The sequence below is a fragment of the Gambusia affinis genome, linkage group LG08 (genome assembly GCF_019740435.1).
Source record: "Gambusia affinis linkage group LG08, SWU_Gaff_1.0, whole genome shotgun sequence".
NCBI classification, from domain to species: domain Eukaryota; kingdom Metazoa; phylum Chordata; class Actinopteri; order Cyprinodontiformes; family Poeciliidae; genus Gambusia; species Gambusia affinis.
Window position 1 is genome coordinate 60055 of NC_057875.1, and position 21797 is coordinate 81851.

Below are 21797 nucleotides of genomic sequence, written 5' to 3' on the forward strand. Positions count from 1 at the left end.
ACCTGGTGCATCAACTGCAAACATCAACTTTTAAATATTTCATTGTCTGAGCAGCAGCCCAGTTGTTAGAAACTTGGTTCTGGAATAATAGGAGCGGTTCCAGAACCAAAGACTTAAGTGCAGCTGTAGCTTCACATTACTGAACTCCAGCGCTCTCTGGTGGCTGAATCAGGAACTTCACAACCTGTTCATCTGAACACTAATATCTGATCAAACTGAACTGAGTTCTGAGCTTTTAAACCCAAATAATCCAGAGAAATCTAAACAAGCAACTTCATCATCATGGAGTGTAACGAATAAATAGAAAACCATCAGGATTTATTAATCTGGATTAACTGATCCTCCACAGAAAGGTTGCACAGAACTCAAAAAACAGACCTTCAAAATAAAGCGTCATTATGAAATGGTAATAAGGGTGGCTGTATTTCTAAACACTGGAGCCGTAATCCAGAAAGTCGCTTCTCTGTTAATCCCATCATCATCGATGGGATTAAATATTGATCTGTTGCTTCTACAGTGAAATTCAGACGGACCTGGCTGAGTTCTGCTTCCTGGTTCTGTTGTAGTCCGTCTGAAGAACCTTGTGAAAAACTGCGTCCAGCGGCAGGCTCCTCCGGACCGGACCCCCGGCCGTCATCTGTCCTGGTCCTGCGGGACCAACTCTCCGGTGAGGCCGATGGTCTGCAGGCGAACCGGGCCGGCCTGCCGGGCCTCGGCCAGAACCGGCGGGTGGACCATGGACATGTGGACGTTGAGGTTGTGGGGCTTCTCAAAGCGCTTGCGGCAGGTCCGGCACTCGAAGGCCAGGTCGGACTCGGCTTTGTGCTTGGTCATGTGATACTTGAGGGACGCCCGCTGGCGGCACTGGAAGCCGCAAACCTCACACCTGCAGGACAAGAACCGGGTTAGGTTCTGGTTCTGGTCGGTACTGGGTCCAATGTTTCAGACATTGAGACTGGTGGTGGGAAGACTAAAGGAGCGCCACCATCAGTCTGATTAAGGTAATGCAGTGTTGAGCAGCTTGTTCTTAGAAACTACAATTAAATTGTTCCTGTTTATTATTTTACTTATTATTTTATCCTGTTATTTTATTAAATCCAATTAAAATAACAGGAAATAAAACTATTTTTGGAGCTATGAATCAGGAAAACCAATTTTAATCTAAATGCTTCCTACCAATAAATTAAACGATGTTGATTGCCTCCTTGTTTCCTCATTGTTTTAGAAATTTAATAGTTTAACCATTTTTTTTTTACATGGTTTTCATTTTAAAATTTTAGACTGTTTTTCAACAAAGGTTCATCATGAATCTATGTGCCATATTTCTACAGAGGTCCCTAAAACATGAGGATGGGAAATGCGACAGACATTCTATTCCTAATGTGTGTTATAGCGCCACCACCAGGACTCACTGCAGCGGTTTGGCTCCTGAATGTCTCATCTGATGAACAGACAGGTGTTTCCGCTGCTTGAAGGTCTGACCGCACTGGTCACAGATGTAGTTCCTCTCCTCTGGAAGAAACCGTTTCAATTAGCAGGAAAAACGTCAACAGGACAGAAAACCGATTCTAACCGAAAACAACAAAGTGGAAAATCTATAAAAATATTACATCTGAATTATTAAGGCCTGGAAACGTCCAGCTGATTAGAGTACAGCAGCCTAATGGAGCTGTCACCATGACAACAGCTGATACCAGCTGCACTCCAGAACCAGAAGAATATTCTGGCTGCGTGGCCTCACCCGGCGGCCTCACCTGTGTGGATGAGCTTGATGTGCCTCTGCAGGTAGCGGTCGATCATGAACACCTTGTTGCAGCCGGGATGGGGACACGGGCGCTCCCTCATGTCCTCATGATGCTCCTTAATGTGTTTCTGAGGGGAAGAAGAACAGCGGCTCGGAACCAGAATAAGAACCAGGTCCGAACAGATTGAGGTTCTGGACCGGAACCAGACCAACAGCTCTGACCTTCAAACCGTCAGGCGCTCGGTAGACGGCGGTGCAGCCCTGGTACGGACACTTGTAGATGTTGGGAAGCTCCTCCCTTAAAAACAGCAGAACCAAATGGGTCAGAACCCAACCGGTCCGAACCGATGATGTTTCTGGAACCTCTACGCACCCTTTGGGCCGGAACTGGTTCTTCCAGCCCGGTTTGGGTCCAGGTTTCTTTCGGACTCGGGGTTCCTCCGAGGTTTTTGGTTTCTGCCTCCTCCGGGTTCTGCTGAGCCTAGAGGTTCTGGAGGAGAGTCAGAACCTCAGTTCTACTGTGAACCAGCACCAGGAGTCCAGAACTTAAGTCCAGTTTTTAAACCATGTTTTTATGAATCGGGAAAAGTTCTGCAGGGCAGACGGCATCAGCGTACCTCTGGTTCTGGACTGGGTCAAACATCTCCTCGTCGGACCGGGCCCGGTTTTCCTGGAGCTCCTCCTCAGAGATTACCCTGAAACCACAGAATCACATCAGTCTGACCGGTCCAAAAGGTTCGGTCTAGTAGACCAGGATGGGACCAAAGAGACTCACCTGTCCGACAGGTCGCTGTCAGCGGTCCGGTCCTGGAGCGGTCCCGGTCCCGGCGAGGTCACCTCCTCAGGAAAACCTGGAAGAACCAACCGGACCGGACTCAATTCCCAGTGAGCCAAGTGGGTCAGAACCGTTCAGCCCAGTCTCCTGCAGGTCTGGTGAGGTTCTCACCTTCGGCCCAGTCGTCCTGGTTCTGTTGGGTTCCTGGGTCCATCCGTCCATCCAGAACCTTCTCGACTCCAACCTCCTCGTTGCTCTGCCTCCATGAGGCTCCGCCCCAGTAGTCCACCTGGTCTCCCAGGTAACCGGCGGCAGCGTTCCGAGTGTCCATGATGTAACGGTGGCCGTCGGCGCAGCCCCACACGGCCCTCAGCGAGCCCCCGCACCGCCCCTCCAGCACCTCCTTCAGGTCGGGACAGGAAGTGCAGGCCTCGCCATGGCGGTGCGCCCAGCCCACCAGGCTGTGAAGGCACTCTGGGTCGGAGGCGAAGCACGGCGGTTCTGAAGATGGGAAGCACGGTGGTTCTGGAGGAAGAGAGACAACGTTGACGACACCAGGCAGCAGCTGGACCAGAACCTCTGAGGAACGGGTCTCTTTACTTCCTGGCGAGTCATTTGCCGGCGTGTTCGGACCCTTCAGGTTCCTCCTAGAAACAAACAAACCTGCTTCAGGTTCAGAACTTCTCTTTGTGAATCGGACTTCTAGCGACACGCTAGCCGCCTCACCGGTTCCCGGTTCCGAGCGCCGGCAGGTTGACCCTCTGCAGGAACCGCCACAGGATGCTGTGGCACTTGTAGAACTTGGTGTGGCACCTTTTGCAGATGAAGTCCGAGAGCCGCGGATCCCTGTCCAACTGGACCCCGACCAGACGCTGAAAGTCCGAATGGAACGGGAGGGGCGACGGGGCGGCCGGGTCCAAAAGGGGCGACGGGGCGGCCGGATCCAGGGCCCGCAGCGGCCCCGGAGGCCACCTGCTGAAGGCATGCCTCAGACTGCGCGCGGAGAACTTCCCATGACAGAGACGACAGACGGCGCTGGACGTCCTTCCTGCTGGGAGACAAAACGGTTAAAATCAGACGCAGGTTGTTTCCTGTGGGGTTGGAGGTGGAACCGTCTGACCACTGAAGGAAAAGACCAATATTTACATCCAGACTCAGGTTGTTCATGTCAGAGCGAACCGTTATAAAACCTTCTCTGCAGGTCTGAAGTCAGGTTGAACTCACCTGAACATCTGGACTTGCTCTCTGGGTCTTTCTCTTCGTCATCTTTTATCACGCTGCAGTGAGAGTTTGTGTCCATCGCCGTCCTTTCAGGAGTCAAGCTGTCTGTGGTGTTCAGCAGAGTCTCTCTGTCTTCAGTCTTCCTCCCCTCACATCCATCGGCTGCTGTCTGATGCGTTGAGGAGATCTTTAGACGCCGCGGTTTCTTCTTCATGGTTTCTGCGTTATTGGACCTTCAAATCCGAATCTTATGCAGCCTGAGGAGAAAACGTGTCCGTAAGCCACTGACATGAAACATCTGGAGAGAACTGGAAATGATTCCCGTTTCTGGATTTGACCTGGAGGTTTATTCAGAGACTGTATTACAGTAAACGGAGGCTGGTGGACTGGAAAGAAGATCATAAAACAGCCTTTGATTATATCTCCAGATTTCTGAAGGTTACTGATTTTCATCAAAACATACCGACCTGACGTCGTTAGCTTCGTTAGCCTGGTTAGCTTTAGTGAGTCTGCGCAACACCAGAGTTAGAAATTAGAGCCTGTAGTTGTCATGCGCAGAAACCAGCAGCAGCTGAACATGTTTAACTGTACCACGTGACTTTCTGAATAATAAACATATATAGTAAATAAACAAAGTCCCAGGCTGCTAAACTGCTCCCACTGTAAACATCAGGACCCGGAAGTACTACCAGAGAGAGAGGGAAAGACAAACAGCTCAGAGCGCCACCTACCTGCAATACCGTTACTTCACCGGCATAAGAAGAACGTAAGGTCCTTTTATTAGTCTCTTTCTGTATATATAAAAGTTTATATGTAAACTTTTTGCTCTGTACTGTATATATATGTACAGAGCAAAACGTTTGGACACACCTTCTAATTGAGTTCAATTAGAAGGTGTGTTCAAACTTTTGGTCTGTACTGTGTATATATTTTTTTATCATTTAACTAAGAAATAAAACTATACGTTCAAGTTTTAAGTTGAACATATACATTTATAATCCAATCTCTGGTGTAACTGTCTGTCTGTCTGTCTGTCTGTCTGTCTGTCTGTCTGTCTCTTTCATCTGCAGCTCTATGTATGGAAGCCCATTTCCATGGTCTTCATATTTTTCATGTAGTTTTTTCAGTTTGTGTGCTATGCCCTGCCAACCTCTGAATATGTAGAAAGGTATTCTCACTTTTAATCATTCAAACTTTTTTTAAACCTGGTCTTGACAGAGAATAAGCAGTAATGCAACAATGCGACATTGATAAACAAATATTTATTTGACAACTGAAAATGAAACCGCAAACTCAAATCAACACATCTGACAATAGAAGACAGATATTAATAATGTACCTAGGAAACAACCTGCATGGCCGCCGGAGGGCGCCGTGGACCTTAGTGAGCAGCCCGTGAAGCTGAAGAAGAGGAAGAGTATGGCGGACGGCGGAGGGAAGCCGCTGCAGAGCGCCATGAAGATGGCCAAGCAGGCGATCCAGCTGGAGGGGGGAGACAGGCAGCAGGTAGGCGGCTGCTCACTGGACGGCAGGATCAAAGCTCCGGGCTGAAGCCGACCGGAAGTGACGACGTATGGAATGTAAACAAACATGTGGGCGGGGGCTGTTCCAGCCGTCATGTCCAGAAAAGCCAGTAAACAGACCAGCTGGGAGCTTGACTGGTTATTATGGTCATAATGTTGGTAAAAATGGGGCGGAAGCTCCTGATGGACTGGAGAGACTCCCCACATTTACCCCCGGAGGTGGTAGATGTGGGGAGGCTATTAACCCTCCTCCGGGTCACTGGACCCTCCAGACTCTCTGACCTCTGACCTCTGGAGGAATCCTCTCCTCTCTCTTGATGGAGTAAATCTGAAACCTGCTCACATTTATTTCTAGCTGCCTGATGAACATAGATCGTTAGTTTATTTTGGCTCGGTCGTGGTTCTGGTTCTGCTGGACTTCTTTCCTGTTAAAGGAGAGGTTTTTTCTCTCCACTGTCACCCCCTGCTGGTCCAGTAGGAGTGATTCAATGTTCTGCTGGGTTTCCTGAGATAGAACCAGTTTAACCAGTTGGAACAAAGAACTGGACTAAATGCAGATTCATATTTATTTGTATCCCAATTGGGTGATTGACGTTTTGATCCTGTTCAGTCCAATCCCGTTCCAGTGATTGAAAACTGGAATGGGATTGGACTGACTGAATATTTATAAACTGTTTGGAGGAAAATAACCTCCTGGTTATTTCTGGAGGAAATCCTCAGGTTGATCTGATGTGAAATTCGTGTCAACATGGCCAGACGTTGCCGTTGATGTGTTTCTGTCTCTGCAGGAAGCTTACTGCCAATACCTGCGAACGATCAACTACATATCACACGTTCTTCTCCAAGAAGGTGAGCCTCAAAGAGCTGAGCTGAGCTGCATGTTAAATAATATATATATATATATATATATATATATATATATATATATATATATATATATATATATATATATATATATTAAGCTGCTTTGTAGAATATAAGCTTCAAATAATCAGTTTCATGTTCAGCAGTTTCCAGTGAGTTCGGTTAGGGTTAGATGATGCATCTATCATCTATTGATTGATAGATGCATTATTATTCATTATTTCCAGACTTGAAATCATAATTTATTGACATTTATTTAATATAATCCTATCTCACAAGAGCATGATGACCCAGATTAGCAGCTCTGTTCAGTGAAAAGGGTGAAGTGGGAGAGATGCGGTTTGCTGGCTCTGACATGCTGCAGTTCCTCAGGCTTCACCTGGTTTACCTGTCCAGGTTCACTCACTGTAGAGTTTTATCGCCCTCTGGTGGAGAAAGGTGAAAATCAGAATAGATTATTAACTCAATCAATCAATCAATCAATCAAACTTTATTAGTAGCACATTTCAGCATCAAGGCATTTCAAAGAGCTTTACATCAAATCAAACACAAAACATAATGCAACATAGAATCAACAATAAAAACACAACATCAAGTCAGATTCCGTCAATAAATTTATAATTGAGTACGTTTCAAATAAAACTCTAAACAAGTGGGTTTTTAGTTGAGATTTAAAGGAAGTCAGTGTTTCGGCTGTTTTACAGTTTTCTGGAAGTTTGTTCCAGATTTGTGGTGCATAGATGCTGAATGCTGCTTCTCCTCATTTGGTTCTGGTTCTGGGGTTACAGAACAGAACCAGAACCAGAACCAGAGAGTTCTGGAAGGTTGATACAACAGCAGCAAATCTTTAATGTATTGTGGTGCTAAACCATTCAGTGATTTATAAACTAACAGTATTTTAAAGTCTATTCTTTGAGCTACAGGGAGCCAGTGGAGAGACTTTAAAACTGGTGTTATGTGCTCTATCTTCCTGGTTTTAGTCAGAACTCCAGTAGCAGCATTCTGGATCAGCTGCAGCTGTTTGATTGATTTGTTGGACAAACCTGTGAAGACGCTGTTGCAATAATCAATACGACTGAAGATAAACGCATGGATGAGTTTCTCTCAGTAGCTGCAGCACCAAGAACTGGTCATAAACAACATCAAAGAAGTCAGACCAATTGGGTCGATCCGCTTCCCAGCCAGTCTGTGGCAGCGTGACTGAAGCTCACTAAAACGTCAGAAGAACATGAGAGATGCCAGAACCAACAAAGAAGACCAGCTTGAGGTCAACCTGGACTTCCTGAAGAACCAGAACCAGAACCTGGAGCTCTTGTTCTACATAACAGAATAGAAATGTCCTTTATTGTCCCTCAGTGGGGACGTTCAGCTCCGCCTTTCTGGATTATAATCTTGTATTAATTGCTATAATTTTCAGATAACATGAACATTTTCATTAGCTGGAGGTCAGAATTATGAAACAGGAAGAATCATCTGAAATATTTTACTTATGACACGTTAATCTTATAGAATAAATGATTTAACTTTTAGAACTGAGGTTTTGTCCTGGATTATTTGTCTCTGTCCTCAGAGACGCAGGTGGAGGTGGAGCGGATGCTGCGGCTGGCGGAGCAGTGTCTGGACCGAGCTAAGTCCTTCATAGGGAAGCGCTCTGTCCATCCTGCCCCCCCTGTCCTCCACAACGCCTCCTGTTCTTCAGCTGACCAATCAGAGGCTGAGGCCGGTCCTAAGGCTGGAGACAGAGGTGAGTCCTCTCCTCCAATCAGAAGCAGCCCTGGCATAAACCCAGCGACCAATCACAGCTAACTTCCTCCTGGGTTAGGGTTAGGGCTCTGACATTCTCACCTTGTCTCTTAATGTCCCATTTTGTCCCCAGCCTCTGCTGCTGAGGGACAGGTTGACGCTTCGTCCCAGTTTGGTCTGTCAGATGATGGTGGACAGCCGTCCTCTTTCCCTCCTCCTGATGTCTTCCAGAGACAACAGACTGCAGCTTCACACGACTCCAGCAGGAAGTAAGTCCCCAGAGTAATGTCCAAATCACTGCTGCTGGTTCCACTGATTCCACTGGTTCTATAAACAATGGCAGACCGATGTGTCCACTGATTGTCCTGATGTGTCCTGGATGTGTCCCCTGCAGGACGCTGACCCCGGTGGAGGAAGCATCCCGGCAGAACCAGAAGCTCCAGGCGTCCTATGAGGCTCGTGTGGCCCGGCTGGCTCCGGGTCAGGCGTCCCAGAAAACCTCCTTGGTGAGTCTGGACCTTGCAGAGCCGATCTCTGTCATCACTTCCTGTCTGAATCCCAGGGGCCAATTTACAGTTCCTGGAAAAAGTTTTCACACCCTCCCTTTATTGCTTCAGCCACTCAGGATTGACAGGATTAAGACCTTTAATGTCAAAGTGGAAAGGTTTTCCACAAAAAGTTGGTCCAGTTGGTCCTGGGAGGAGTTCGGACCTCCTGTTGAACCTCTGCGTGAAGGAGCAGTGTCTCTGAAGTCCAGCTGACTGGACCAGGAACTGCTCCACATAAGCAAAACAGAACCAGAACCTTCTCTCTAGCGCCCCAGTGGGTTTTCTGGTGTGTTTTGGTGGGGCACAGGTCTCAAACTCCAGTCCTCAAGGGTCGCTGTCCTGCAACTTTTAGATGTTCCTCTGCTGCAGCACCTGAATGGAATAATGAGGTCATTAAGGCTCTGGAGAACCCATCTACACCAAGAGGTCATTAAACCCTTTCATTCCAGGGTTTTGTACCTGTGGAACATCTAAAACCTGCAGGACAGCGACTGGAGGACTGGAGTTTGACACCCCTGCATTAGGGGGCGCTGTCGCCTCAATAACTGATGTTGGGTTCTGATGGATCCATTCCAATCGATGGTTCTGCCAGCAGCAGATGGATTTCAGGATATCTGAACTAGAACTCTTTGATTCTGATCTGGTCAAGATATAAGCACACTCCTCCGGGATCTGAAATGTACCAGGAGGTCCGAAACATGACGTCCGGGCTCTTATTTTGAAACTGTAGTGGTTCCGTTTCAGGTTCAGGTCGGTTATTGATGAAGCTGGGGGTGAAAGGGCGGGTTTATCTGGACTCTGGGCTTATTTAACTCCAGATAAGGTCCAAGTGGCTCTGTAGAACCTCTCCTTTTCTCTCATGTCTGTGGTTGGGAACCAGAACCTGAGGAAATACCATGGTGAGCCAAATCTTTTTTTAAACCGCGTTTCCTCGTGTCTTAGATTATTTCTCTAGTTGTCAGAGAAATTTTGGATTAAAGGAAAATTTTCTGTTTAGATTAGAAAAATGTTTCGGAATCTGGTGGAGCTGCGGCCATATTGGAGGAAGCTGAATATGTTCATGAAGGTAAGGTGTTGGCTAACTGCTGCAAGCCGGTTCGGTCCAGACTGACAGGTTCGTGGTCTGCTGCAGACACGGTAACGAGCCTCACACAGTACCTGAACAGAACCGGAACCACATATAACTAGAACCACTTGGAACCAGAACTACGGGTCCATAAAGTCTGAGTGCTTCCAGATTAAACGGTGAAATTTTGGTTCAGATTCCTGGAGTTCTTTCAACCTTTTACACTTCCAATCTGACCCAGTTACCCCAGTTAAGCTCCAACTTCAGGTTTTCATTTAATGGGTTGAAATAGTTAAATGTGTTTCTTTTAAATCTTGTCGTAACTCATATTGTCCAAGTATTGATGGTGCTGGGGGAAGTACGGACCTCCAGTAGCAGTCAGTGTAAAGAGGTCTCTGACTGAAGACAGTCTCGTGCTAACAGCTGAACATCCAGACAGCAGATTTGTTTTTCCACAGAAAGCTCTGCAGGTGTGATTAATAATTTAAGTGATTTGAGGCGTTGTCTCTCAGCTTCTTGGTCCAGAGGTTCTCAGAGATCCACGCTGCTGTTCGGGTTTTTCAAGGGCGTAAATCCTTCTCATTATTGGGTTAGGGTTAGGGTTAGGACCATAAACAGGAAAATTTCTTAAGACCAATTTTGGGGGGTTGTCAAAGTTACAGTGAAATGTAACGTAAAATGTGGTTTGGAAAGTTTTTAAACCACATTCAAGCTGCAGGACCAAAAATAACATGTAATGCACATCAAACATGTTTTATTCTCAGTAAACAGCCTGCAGAGAAATAAAACTAAATTCAAATGTTGCTTCTATACAAGTTTTGTTCAGTCTGATCTAATCTCTGCTACACCTTTACAAACATTTAAGGCTCTAAATAAAATAGCTTTAATGAGTAACTGCTCTTTTTATTCAAATGGCTCCCAATACAAGTTATGGGCTATTTAAATTATAACTTAAGTTGCTTTATTTTTAAACCTTTTTTAGTTTTGCCATGTCCTTGGTGACTGAGAACCAGCAGGTAGATAGAAATTGTCTGGGGGGTATTATAACTGAAAGCATCAGGGTTTATACGGAAAAATATTTATATTTTATTTTGTGCTTTTAAAGGCTCTACGTTGAAGACTGAGAAATAGAAGCCATAACTTTCTGTTTTTTCTATCCTGTCTCTTCTGTTCTCGGCTCCCACACTGAGCTGGTCCACTTGCTCAGCCTCTCCTGATGTTTCAAACTCTAATTAACTAAAACTTAAAGAGCTAAATATGAATGAGATGTTGCTACATTTGACAAAAAAAAAGCTTAAGTCTATGAAAGCAGTGTAGCTGTTTTTGCTAATAACGCAGCTTATCGTGATTCAGCCAAAGTAAGAAAATAACAAACTGCAGTCTGATCTTTATTGTTAATGTTTCTTCGTTTTGAGCAGTGAAAGTAAATAAAGGGTGTTACATTTCTTTTGTTTTAAGTATTTATTTACTGAAGGGTTTTTATTTGTGCTGTAGAGCCACAGCTAACACTTAGCTCCTTTCATCAGCGGCTCTGTCAGCTACTGCAGTTCTGCTGCCGTTGGTCCTCCTACACTTTGGACTGAACCATTGTTCTAATAATGGTAGGGGGGAGCTATAAATTAATTCTTATTTTTTCCTGATATAAATGGCAGATTTATTTCGCCCTTTGTTTCATTTGGATTTTCATATTAATGTTATTTAAATGCAAATGTTTCTTTAATGGCTTTTTGTGGGGGCAAAATACGATACTTTTCCAAGATGACCCCCCCACACCCGCGGGATTTACACCTATTGGGTTTTTAGGAGGACTTGATGGATTTTCTCTATTTTCTGATGGAGCGATCAGTAATCTGATTACCTAAAACAGGGGTCTCAAACTCCAGTCCTCGAGGGCCTGTCCTGCACTTTTTAGATGCAGGACAGCTATTGCTTAATGGACCTTATCACAGGGCCGCTTTTCATTGGCTGATGCCCATTCTACGTGGTCACGTGATTGGCCGTCTCACAAACAGCTTCCTGTTAGCTAAGTACAGCATAAAGCAGTACTGATACAACTTCTACACCTTGTAGCCTGTCTGCTACACAGTCTTACGTTAGCTAAACTGATCAATATGCAACGTGTATCTGACACACACTGAAGATTTGATTTTAGCAGAAAAGGTTTTGGACTAAACTGTTCCTCCTGTTAGCCTCTCTAGCACCAAGTACAGCTGGTCAATCAACCATCGCTGTGTTCAGGGAAGCAACGATTAATAATCCAGAAATAAACTTGATATCGTAACGGACTGAATGTTTTGTTTTTAACGTAATCTTTGCTTGTCTTGTGGCACAGGCGGTTGCCACGGTAACAGGTGTGTTTAAACTACAAAGAGAGAGAGTAAAAAGGTAGGAGTGGTTTTGAGTTGATCACCTGTTCGGGTTATTTTACCTTTGTTTACCTTTTCTGTGGCTCATTACAGCCGCTCTAGTTTCTAAACGTTGGACTAATTACCTCGTTCATTTGTGAGTTTACATCATTCACAACAAACATCAAATAGAACAAATAGATTTCATAAAATTTTAACAAACAAACGGCTTCTTTACCTTAACAGAGCTCTTTGGTTCCTCCTATCAGTCTGTAGCTTCTCATATTGAGGTCAAAGTTCAGATCTCCCATAACTGACTGACACCTGCTGGCCTCAGGTTTGCAACCAGCTTGTGACTGAGAAACCAGTAACCTCCTCCCAGATGATGACATGAACTTGTTAGTTCCTCTGTCCATTGTAGTAGCTGATATATTGTGATAATCCGCTAGAAATGAAGCACTAATGGAGTCATGTTTCCATAGAAACAAGGCGCTACAAGGCTTTGTTTGTGAGACTTGCGGTCATGTGGGTTGGTTGTGGGCGGAGCTTGTAAGGTGACCTCCTCCTTGTGTAGATCAGTTCTCCAGAGTCTTGCTAATGACCTCATTATTCTCTTCAGTGTGGTGCAGCAGCAGCACATCTTAAAGTTGCAGGACAGCGGCCCTCCAGGACTGGAGTTTGAGACCCCTGACCTAAAAGCTTGTTTCATCTTCAGATGCTGCAGATGATGAAACAGAGCAGTGACCTCACTCCTGCAGCACCTGGTGGATCTAAAGCGCTGCTGACCTCTGACCTTTGCGGCCCAGATGCACACGTTTCAGGCGCTATGGTGTTTGTTTTGGTTATCAGGAGTTTAGTGTGGATGGCGACGACTGCTGCAATGTTTGGATTCTTCTCCTAACGATGGACACACTTTGAGTCTGCTGCTCTGTTTACACTTGATTTTGTTGTTTGACATGAAAATATGAAACAATGTTCAATTCATTTATTCATATTGGTCATCTTGGCGTTTTATTCCGGATTATGTTGGGACTCTGGGCTGCGGCTAAGCCTCCTGCTGTTGCAGAACCGGTTCTGAGAGTTGCTACCAACGTTTTGGTTGGAACCGGTCTGGGTCGTTTCTGGACTTTCATTAACTCATCAACTGATGGAGAATCAGTTTCTATTTTTATTCCACTTTTGTTTGCTGGATTTCTGCTGAGTGCTCCTTATTCTCTGTCATGTTTTTGTCACAAATTAAAATGTAATAAAGATAATAGAAATATTTATGTTGTGTTTCCTGTTTTCATAGTTTAAGGAAAATGGATTTCTGGTTTCTGTCTGGACACTGAACCTTGTTTAGGAATCTGGTTCTGTCTGCTTTTAACAGTTTGTTAAAAGTTTTGGATATAAATGTTTATTTTCCTCTAATTTTCTGCTGCAGACCCTTTCTCTGCAGCGGCAGATGATGGAGAATCTGATCATCGCCAGAGCCAGACAGGACGCCGTATCCTTTCACTGAGCGCTTCCAAGATAGAGGCCAAGAGTTAAAATCTGCTGCTTTCTAGAACTTGAGCTGCTTTTATATCCAGGGAAGCCAGTTATCAATTGAGTTCATCTAAAGTTGATTGATCTTAAAAATCAATGAGACTGATCATCTCTCCACAACAGAAAGGGTTAAATTGATCATAATAGGCCGAGTTAAAAATATGATCAAAATTTTGACATTATTTTTGTCAGTTTTATTAAATAGTGACTGAACAAACAGAAGTTCTCACATAATTAAACTTAGACCCATTTCTAAAATAAAGCTAAATGGAATAAAGATTAGATTTCCAAAGTAACTCAAACAATTCGTCATCTGAAGCGTTCATAATTACACTTTAAGATTTCACATATTTGTGGATGTTAAGCCCCCTGTGCTGCCACTGAGCCGTCCAAACTGTTGCCTGCAGAACTTTTGGGTTTCCGGCACAAAATATTCCGAAATGCCACAATGGAGAAAGAACTCAGCATTACAAGATATGCCAACATAAACTTTGTGGATTGCTTCAGAAATCTGCAGATTCCTATTTGTCCTCTTCCAACAGCCATTGCACTTAAAAACAGAAGAGATGAATTTTCAGAACATTTTTTCAGTGAAATTTTAAAATCTGCATAAATCTAAAAAATTTAAGATATCTTGATTTTAAATTATGACTGGTCAGAAAAATGAAGGATATCATAAATTTACTTTGACTAGTCCTATTGTAATAGAAACATGAAATGTGCATTTCTTGAATTGAAGCCTCCAAACACGTCAATAGTAAATCTGGCATCATTTAGTCAGAATGGAATTAGAGAAACCTTCAAGATCTAAAACATTTGGTCATAAACCAGTTTCAGAGATCAGGGATGTGAGTGAAGCAGATTTCATGCTAAAGCGGCTTGCCATAGTCAGTGAGCAGTAGAGCTGGTTGTTCTGAACTCTGACCTTTCCTCAACGTGAAGAACAGCTGCAGAGGAAGGTGGAGGAAAAGAGGCAGAGGCTGCAGGATGAAGCTAACAGGTAGCAGCACATCATCATCCTCACCTGGGGGCGGGGGAAGCGTCCGGCTGCTCAGATGTGATCAACTGCGATCCAAAGATCACTCTGTTATCTGTTGGTTTGGTCTGATGTAACTCTGGGTTGTTTGGGGTTCCGTATCCACCCAGTGTTCCCAGTTCCACTGGAAGCTACAATGGAACCTGTAAACTTTAGCAGTCGCATATTTGTGGCTATAAAGAAATCAACCTGGTTATAGTTGATTAATCAGGTTCTGGTCTAATCAATCAACCAATCAATCAAGCTTATTAGCACATGTGAGCAGCAAGGCAGCACAGATTTATTTACATCAATGAACCCAAAAATAGAAAGTTGCTCAGCCACACAGTCGGCAACTGAACTTATCGACGAAACGTCAACAGAATCACATCAGATTATTGATCAGCGTTTCATTGATTATGGTTCAACAGCAGCTCTAACCAGCAGCTTTTAGTCTTAAAGGATCTCAGAGTTTCTGCTGTTTTGCAGTTTTCTGGAAGTTTGTTCCAGATCTGTGGTGTATAGAAGCTGAATGCTGCTTCTCAATGTTTGGTTCTGGTTCTGATGCAGAGCAGAACCAGGATTAATCTGATTAATCTGGTGTCAACAGGAGGTTTGCTGCCTCTGGAGCACTGACTGCAGAGGAGCAGGAGCAGCGGCTCCTCTACGCCCGGGTTCTGGAGTACGAACTGGACCACGTGAGTGACCCAGCAAATCATTATGACCAGCTGGCCCAGCAGAACGTCTCGGTACCAACCGTGTTCTGCTCTAGTCAGGATGGGTCCATCTGCTAAAGGTTCTGCTGGGCCCAGAGTGGTTTGGCTAAAGGCGGTTCTGGTTCTAGGACTGGCCCAAACAGTGGAGAACCAACATCAAGGGGAACCCGGACGCCTCACTGGTTCTGGATCTACTCTCCTTTCTGCTCAGGTGATTATGGGATATATCTATATCTATATATCTATGTAGATATAGATATCTATCTATCTATATATATGTATGTACATATATGTAGATAGATATAGATAGATATCTATATCCATCCATAGATGGATATAGATATCTATCTATATCTATATATCTATATCTGAGTCTGGAGTGATGATCCTGGTTTCTTCCAGGTCTGATCATCCACTGGTGGAGCTGCTGAGGAAACATCAATTCAGGATCTACAACCAGCTCTACCCCATTGTCACCCAGAGTCTTCCTCAGAGTCTTCCTCAGAGTCTTCCTCAGAGTCTTCCTCAGAGTCTTCCTCAGAGTCTTCCTCAGAGTCTTCCTCAGAGTCTTCCTCAGAGCCCCGCCCTGCTGCTCAGGTCTTCTCGCTGTGTCCCGGTCCGGCTCTCTCCAGGTGAAACATCCAGTTGGTAAAGTTGGGCGTCAACCCACTGAGATGATGCAGATTGTCGCCATGACAACCGTCGCATAGGGTCATCGTCTCAGCGGGTCGGTAGTGAATGTTGTGTGTCGACCCGTCACAGAGCGAAACCCGACCGGAACCAGCAGCTCGCTGGACGGCGAGGATGCGGCGCAGCGGGACGACTCCTTCGAGGACCTGGAGCACTTCCTGTCCCAGCTGGACTCCGGCGGCTTGCGGGCGGAGCTGACCTTTGACCCCTCTGTTGAGCTGGAGCAGCTGGAGCTCAGAGTTCTAAAAGAACACCTGAAGGCCATTGTTAGAGACATCCACGGAGCCGTCGGTGAGCTGATCGACTGATTATTGATCGATGGATTCTGAATATTGATCCTGAGCTTCGGTTCCAGATCAGCTGCTGTCGCTCTGCCTGCTCTCCTTCGACTGCCTGAACACCGCGACCTTTAAGGACCTGAGTCTGGGCTGCATCGAGGAGGCCTTCTTCACGCCGCTGTGGAGCCCCCTGCTGGCTCTCTTCAGGTATTACACCTGTCCTCTGATGGGCCCAGCGGCTCCAACCTCCAGCCAGTGACAGAATGTTTCTCTGGTTTATGGAAATCAGCCTAAACTGGTTTTTAGTTTCTTTCTGGGACAGCCGGCAGACGCTGGTGTTAGGGTTAGACGATAAAGCCGATAAATTAAAATGGGGTCGATAGTTTTAATTTATCCTGCGATTAATAGATTTATTGTTTATGGCGACAGGCCTGATCTAAATCACCATCAAATGTTTTTATTTGATGTGCCTAGAAAAAGTATTCACACCCTCTGTGTGTAGAGAGTCGGTTCCCCGCTTCCCCATGGCGCGTAGAAATAAAAAAACATCTTTAAATGTCGGCGCTCTGGGTGTTACCGAGGCTTTAGCCCCACCCCCACCACTGACTGGCTTATCTACTTAGAAATATGCATTCCAGAAATTTCCTGCTTTTGTTCCATTTCCTGCTGCACTGTGAGCCTTTATGGAGTCGTCTATGACCCCTGACCTTTGGTGGATTTAAACCATTCCAAATTACAACATGTTAGTTGACGGTTTCTGTCAGCGCCATGTAAATAGCAATTTTATTTTAGGTGCTACAGCTTCTAGGTGCAGTTAGTCACCTTCTCTCAGTGCGAACTAGAAACTGTCAGCCTGGAGGCGGGTCTTAGCGTTGCCAATCATGTATGTGTGCCCGACCCTCCAACCTGATGGGAGAGGTGAAAAGGGAGAATGGAGGAAAGCTGACAGATCCAGGCAGACAGACTGATGTGTTGATACTAAATCCTGGCAGGAAGTTTTTGCTCCATATTTTTCTGTTTCCTCTGCAGGGATTAGCAGCTTTATTGGGATTATTTCCTGCATCTTGTGTTCCTCAGGCGAGTCCTCAGGGAGCGAGAGCGGCTCTTCCAGAGGAACATGGCGCTGTACTGCAGCGCCTCGCCAGCAGAGGTCGGTGTTCCCGTCAAACTGTTCCCCCAGGACCCCGGCGCGCTGCAAGGTTCCTACCCCTACGAGGTGGCGGTGCAGGAGCTGAAGCTGCTGGTGCAGGGCGGCTGCCCTCAGAGGAAGCTGGACTGCGTAGGTGAGATTAAACCAGATTATAATCCAGCTGCTCCTAAATCTGGTTCTGGTTCTGTCTGGGGAAAGCCCGGTAGCCTGGTATCCTAGCAACAGCCTGAACGCCACCCAGTTTGGGTCTACAGCAGTTCTGGTTCTGAGTCAGAGCTGGTATCAGAACTGGGTCTCTAAAAGGTTGTTTTGGTTTACCGGAACCACAGAACCGGACCGCAAGGTGCCGCGGGAAATGTCTGACCTCAGGAGAAGCAGAACTCTCTTGGTTCTGATCCGGTTTCCCTCCATGGTTTGGTTCTTTTCAAAACGTTCTTAGCAAGTCGGGTCAGTCCGTTTCAGAGCCAGCAGCTGCTTCTGCTGATCCGCAACTGGCATTGTGGATGGTTCTGTTGAGCCAACATGGAACCCAAACCTGACCTATCAGAACCAGAACCAGGATGTTGAACAGTAAGAAAGCACACTGGTTCTTCCTATGAGGTCAGTAAAGGCCCGGCAGAACCGCCGGCCCGACAGAACCACCGCCCCTTGCTCTGTCGACCCGAAGGACCGGTTCTTCAGAACCGTGAATCGGACCCACTTACTGGTTCTGTTCTGTTTGTGTCTCAGTGCGGACGCTGCGGCTGATCTGCGGCTGCGCCGAGGATTACCGGAACCAGCAGGAGGGCGGAGTCTCCCGGGCCGCCGCCATGTGAGTAACCTGCCGGGCCGGCGCCGGTCCGGTTAGAGTAAACAGTCTTTCTTGTCTTTGACCTCGTTGAGCTTCGGACTCCTTCAGCCGTGAAATCGGTTCTGAAAGGCCGACTGGGGCTCCGTGACCCAGCAGCGCCGCTGTCGGGTCTCATCAGAATCACTGGGCCCGGCCCAGCAGGAACCGCCCCGGTTCTGGACCCCCTCCCCCCCACAGTGGCCCAGCCTGAAACTGGGTCACCGCGTCTGAAGCAGGAGGTCAACGAGGCCATTGGAGCGGGAAGAAGAGGGCGACCCGGCAGAACCATAAAACCCAAATGAACTCTGAACTTGGTTCTCATTTTTCTAGAGGGGATTAATAATCTGAACTAATAATTTCTAATCTCTTTTCTGGAATTTAAGGCCAGATTTAGCTTTCATTATAGCTATCATAGTTATTTTATTAATCAATTATTGTATTAATAAATAGATTTTTCTTTTAACCATTTAATCCTTTTTAGACAGAAATACAGAAAACCTGCTAACCCGGCACCAGGGGGCGCTGCTGATGCATTTCATGCTTCTCTTCCAGTTTAGGCTTCATTCTTCTGGCCAACAGCGTCTTCAGAGCCTCTGTGCTCCAGTTAACCATTAATGGATTAATTACTGAATTAATCGTCATTATTAATTTCAATAATGACGATTAACCATTTCCCTCCCCTCTGTCCCCTTAGCGGCGCCGATGACCTGCTGCCCATCCTGTCTCCTGTTGTCTTCCCAGCTTCCTGATTGGTGAAGAGGGTTACTGTCTCACCTCCCTGCAGAGCGCTCTGGCCTACATTGAGTCTCTGCCAGCAAGAGCTGACCTTGCTGACCCCGAGTAACGCCCCTGACCTGCGGAGCCGCCACAGGTACAAGCTGGCCTCTGATTGGCCAGACGGAGATGAGGTTATGACCTTTGCTCTGGAGGCTCCTGGATATCAGGAAGGACTTACAGCTGGCTGCTCTGAGCATGCTCAGTAGGGTCTGAGAAACGGGAAGCACTGCAGCCGGACCGGACCGGACTGGACCAGGGGAAGGGCTGCTTCGGCGTTTCTTCTACTTTTCCGGGTTGTTCCTCATCTTGCTCAGTCTTTATTTTCTGACGCTGGAGCTGTCGGCTCCGCCTCCCAGCCAATCAGAAGACTCCAGGTGTCAACTGGTTTTTCTGCCCCCTGCAGGACATTTCAATAATTCCTCTGCAAACATGATCACCTGGTTGGTGGGCGGAGCCTGAGCTGGAGAGAAACATTCAGGAAGTAAAGCAGCAGCAGATCTGAGGCCTGTAATCCAGACTTTACTGGATTATTCAGTCAAAACATGGGAGTTAAACGCGGCTGCAGATTACTGTTTGAAACTACAGGAAGTCTGATAATCCTGCTGATGATCTAACCGGGTCACCATGTTGGTGAACGGCATCGTGGGTAATTTGCTTGCAGTGGATGTGATGACAGAGCAGACTCTGGGTGACCTTCAGGATGACCTCTGAGGTCTGTGTCGGTCCTGCTGCTGAGGAACTGAAGGGAATCTTGGTTTAGTTTTTTGTTTTTTTTCCTGAATTTAGTTTCTTCTCCTCTAGTTTTTATTCAATTTGCCAGAACCTGTCCAGAGGTCGGGGGTCATTAAATCAATTAGGTAACTTTGTATTTTATTGTTTAATTTTAAATAAGACCATTTTATACATCCCAACGATTTATTTAGTTCAGCTTTTATTCTCAATTGTTTATGAAGCAAAAGTCTAATTTTTAGTCTAGAAAATAATTTCTGATCCAAAGAGCAGAAACCAGTTTCAGTTTCTGGTTCTGAGATACAGAACGGACTCGGAGTGAAGAACCAGCCCCAGTAAACTGGTGGAACTGGGAGAACCTGCGGGAATATTTCTGCATGGTTTTTATTTAAGATGTTTTCAAAAGACAGAAAATCCTGTTTCCAGTTCTAACATTAAAAACGTTGAGATGTTAAATATCCTGTGATTTTCCTCTAAACTGTACTGGGAATGTTTATGAAATAATGTATCTTTGTGAGAACAGTCAACAAGATAAATTAATTATTAAACAGCTTGTTTATCTATTTCTCTCTCTGGGTGATTTCCAGCTTAAACCGTCTCGTCCATCCGGACGTCTCATTTTCTTACTTTGGGAGGAAGAAATCCTTCAACTGTCCAGCTGTTCATAGCTAAATAACTGTGGAGAGCAGTTATTAATAAAACTTGTGATTTAGGTCAAAATGCCTGGGCTCCACCTGATAACTAATCAGTGACGTGCGGAAAAATCCTCATGGAAAAATAACATATAAGAAAATTTCTATTGCTGTTTTCATCCTGTGTTTTGTACTATGATGTATTTATTTTTCATGTAGCTTAACCAATTTTGATAATTTTTTCTTCAAAATCGCTGAATTTTTGCATTTTCCCATTTGAATACTCGGAAGCGCAGCAGGTGAGGCTGCAGGTGAGGCAGCAGCTGAAGCAGCAGGTGACGCAGCAGCTGAGGCAGCAGCTGAAGCAGCAGCTGAAGTAGCAGGTGAGGCAGCAGGTGACGCAGCAGCTGAGGCAGCAGCTGAAGCAGCAGGTGACGCAGCAGCTGAGGCAGCAGCTGAAGCAGCAGCTGAAGCAGCAGGTGAAGCAGCAGGTGAAGCAGCAGGTGAGGCAGCAGCTGAAGCAGCAGGTGAAGCAGAACGGTGGAGTTTAACCCCAAGGCTCTCTGCCACTGCAGTCCACAACTCTGAAGTGAACTGGGGACCTCAATCGGAGGTCAAGTCCAATTGCACACCAAACTGGGACACGCAGGAGGAGATAAATGCCCGAGCCACATCAACCGAAGTGATTGATGACAGCAGAACTGCCTCCAGCCACCGAGTAGTTCTGTCCACCGTCATCAGGAGATAGATAAATCCTCTGGAAGGTGGAAGCGGCTCCACTAAGTCCACATGCACATGTTCAAACTTCTGTTGCCGAACAGGAAAGTGCTCCAGTGGAGTCTTAGTGTGCCGTTGCACCTTGGCATGTTGGCGAGCCAAACAGGGATATATCCGTACATCTTTACAGAGTCCGGGCCACACAAACTTTGCCCCTACCAGTTTAACAGAGGCTTTAACGCCCAGGTGTGAAAGGGAATGAACTGCATCAAAAACCCACCAACACCAACCAGTAAGAACCAAAGGTTGAGGTTTTCCTGTCAAGACATCACAAACAAGGTTTACGCCACATTCATGAAAGGAGACCTCCTCTAAATGCAAACAGGATTCACCTGCTTTAAAGGCCAGAACATCCTGGTCGGTCAGTTGGTCTGTGGCCATGGCGAGGTAGCAACAGACAGTCAGCCACCAGATTATCTTTGCCAGCAACATTCTGAATGTCAGTGGTGAACTCTGAAATGGCAGACAAAGCCGTTGTTGCCGAGCCGACCACAGTTCAGAAACTGGTCAACAAAAGCAGTAAAGTCTCTGCCCTCCAACATGATGCGGAAATGGTGTGTTGTCAGAAAGAGGGCAAGCAGGTCCCTATCAAAGGTGCTATATTTATTTTCAGCATCCCAGAGTTTCCTGCTAAAAAAAAGTGAGGGGTTGCCAGGCACCATCCACCCATTGCTCACAAACTGCCCCACCTGCATTATGAGAAGAATCAGTTGTTAGAGCCACAGGAGCCACTGGAAATGGATGGGCCAAAAGTGTAGCATTAGCCAAAGGCTTTTTGTCATCATCTAGTGCCTGCACCTCTGAGGGCCCCACTCTATCTGCTGGTCCCTTTTGCCTCAAAATGCTTC

The 21797-nt window shown here is 46.0% G+C and overlaps 2 protein-coding genes across 12 annotated transcripts; one reads left to right on the top strand and one right to left on the bottom strand.

Annotated features, from left to right (window-relative positions):
* Positions 1 to 301: 301 nt before the first annotated feature.
* znf276 (zinc finger protein 276) lies at positions 302 to 5212 on the bottom strand. 9 transcript variants are annotated; one of them, XM_044124381.1, is made up of 13 exons: positions 4204 to 4405; positions 4079 to 4126; positions 3744 to 3997; positions 3246 to 3567; positions 3120 to 3166; positions 2691 to 3044; positions 2520 to 2595; positions 2362 to 2439; positions 2118 to 2234; positions 1967 to 2042; positions 1755 to 1872; positions 1413 to 1512; positions 302 to 886 (listed from the first exon to the last, which is right to left on the bottom strand). In XM_044124381.1, exons 3-13 carry the CDS (start codon positions 3952 to 3954, stop codon positions 634 to 636), a joined length of 1752 nt encoding a protein of 583 aa, XP_043980316.1. In that variant the 5' UTR covers positions 3955 to 3997; positions 4079 to 4126; positions 4204 to 4405; the 3' UTR covers positions 302 to 633. The 9 variants fall into 9 exon arrangements, with proteins under 9 accessions (XP_043980316.1, XP_043980318.1, XP_043980314.1 ...); XM_044124383.1 differs by lacking the exons at positions 4079 to 4126; positions 4204 to 4405 and adding an exon at positions 5080 to 5212; XM_044124379.1 differs by lacking the exons at positions 4079 to 4126; positions 4204 to 4405 and adding an exon at positions 5080 to 5184 and having other exon boundaries at positions 3246 to 3570.
* On the top strand, positions 4436 to 19679 carry vps9d1 (VPS9 domain containing 1). Of its 3 annotated transcripts, XM_044124373.1 has the most exons (16): positions 5148 to 5246; positions 6052 to 6112; positions 7698 to 7871; positions 8004 to 8139; positions 8265 to 8376; positions 13253 to 13315; positions 14304 to 14356; positions 14982 to 15069; positions 15216 to 15298; positions 15490 to 15565; positions 15614 to 15719; positions 15850 to 16068; positions 16133 to 16262; positions 17133 to 17338; positions 17935 to 18016; positions 18729 to 19679. In XM_044124373.1, exons 1-16 carry the CDS (start codon positions 5160 to 5162, stop codon positions 18781 to 18783), a joined length of 1731 nt encoding a protein of 576 aa, XP_043980308.1. In that variant the 5' UTR covers positions 5148 to 5159; the 3' UTR covers positions 18784 to 19679. The 3 variants fall into 3 exon arrangements, with proteins under 3 accessions (XP_043980310.1, XP_043980308.1, XP_043980307.1); XM_044124375.1 differs by lacking the exon at positions 5148 to 5246 and adding an exon at positions 4436 to 4506 and having other exon boundaries at positions 15490 to 15719; XM_044124372.1 differs by having other exon boundaries at positions 15490 to 15719.
* The last annotated feature ends 2118 nt before the right edge of the window (positions 19680 to 21797 follow it).

Excerpts from the sequence above, each read along its gene's own strand:
- vps9d1 (XM_044124372.1), top strand. The coding sequence starts at position 5,160 with ATGGCGGACGGCGGAGGGAAGCCGCTGCAGAGCGCCATGAAGATGGCC. Across the intron at positions 7,872-8,003 it reads TCCTAAGGCTGGAGACAGAG|CCTCTGCTGCTGAGGGACAG; the intron begins GTGAGTCCTCTC and ends TTTTGTCCCCAG. Across the intron at positions 17,339-17,934 it reads GAGGAAGCTGGACTGCGTAG|TGCGGACGCTGCGGCTGATC; the intron begins GTGAGATTAAAC and ends TTTGTGTCTCAG.
- znf276 (XM_044124379.1), bottom strand. The coding sequence starts at position 3,954 with ATGAAGAAGAAACCGCGGCGTCTAAAGATCTCCTCAACGCATCAGACA. Across the intron at positions 2,596-2,690 it reads CCAGGACGACTGGGCCGAAG|GTTTTCCTGAGGAGGTGACC; the intron begins GTGAGAACCTCA and ends TGGTTCTTCCAG. Across the intron at positions 1,873-1,966 it reads GAGCGCCTGACGGTTTGAAG|AAACACATTAAGGAGCATCA; the intron begins GTCAGAGCTGTT and ends TCTTCCCCTCAG.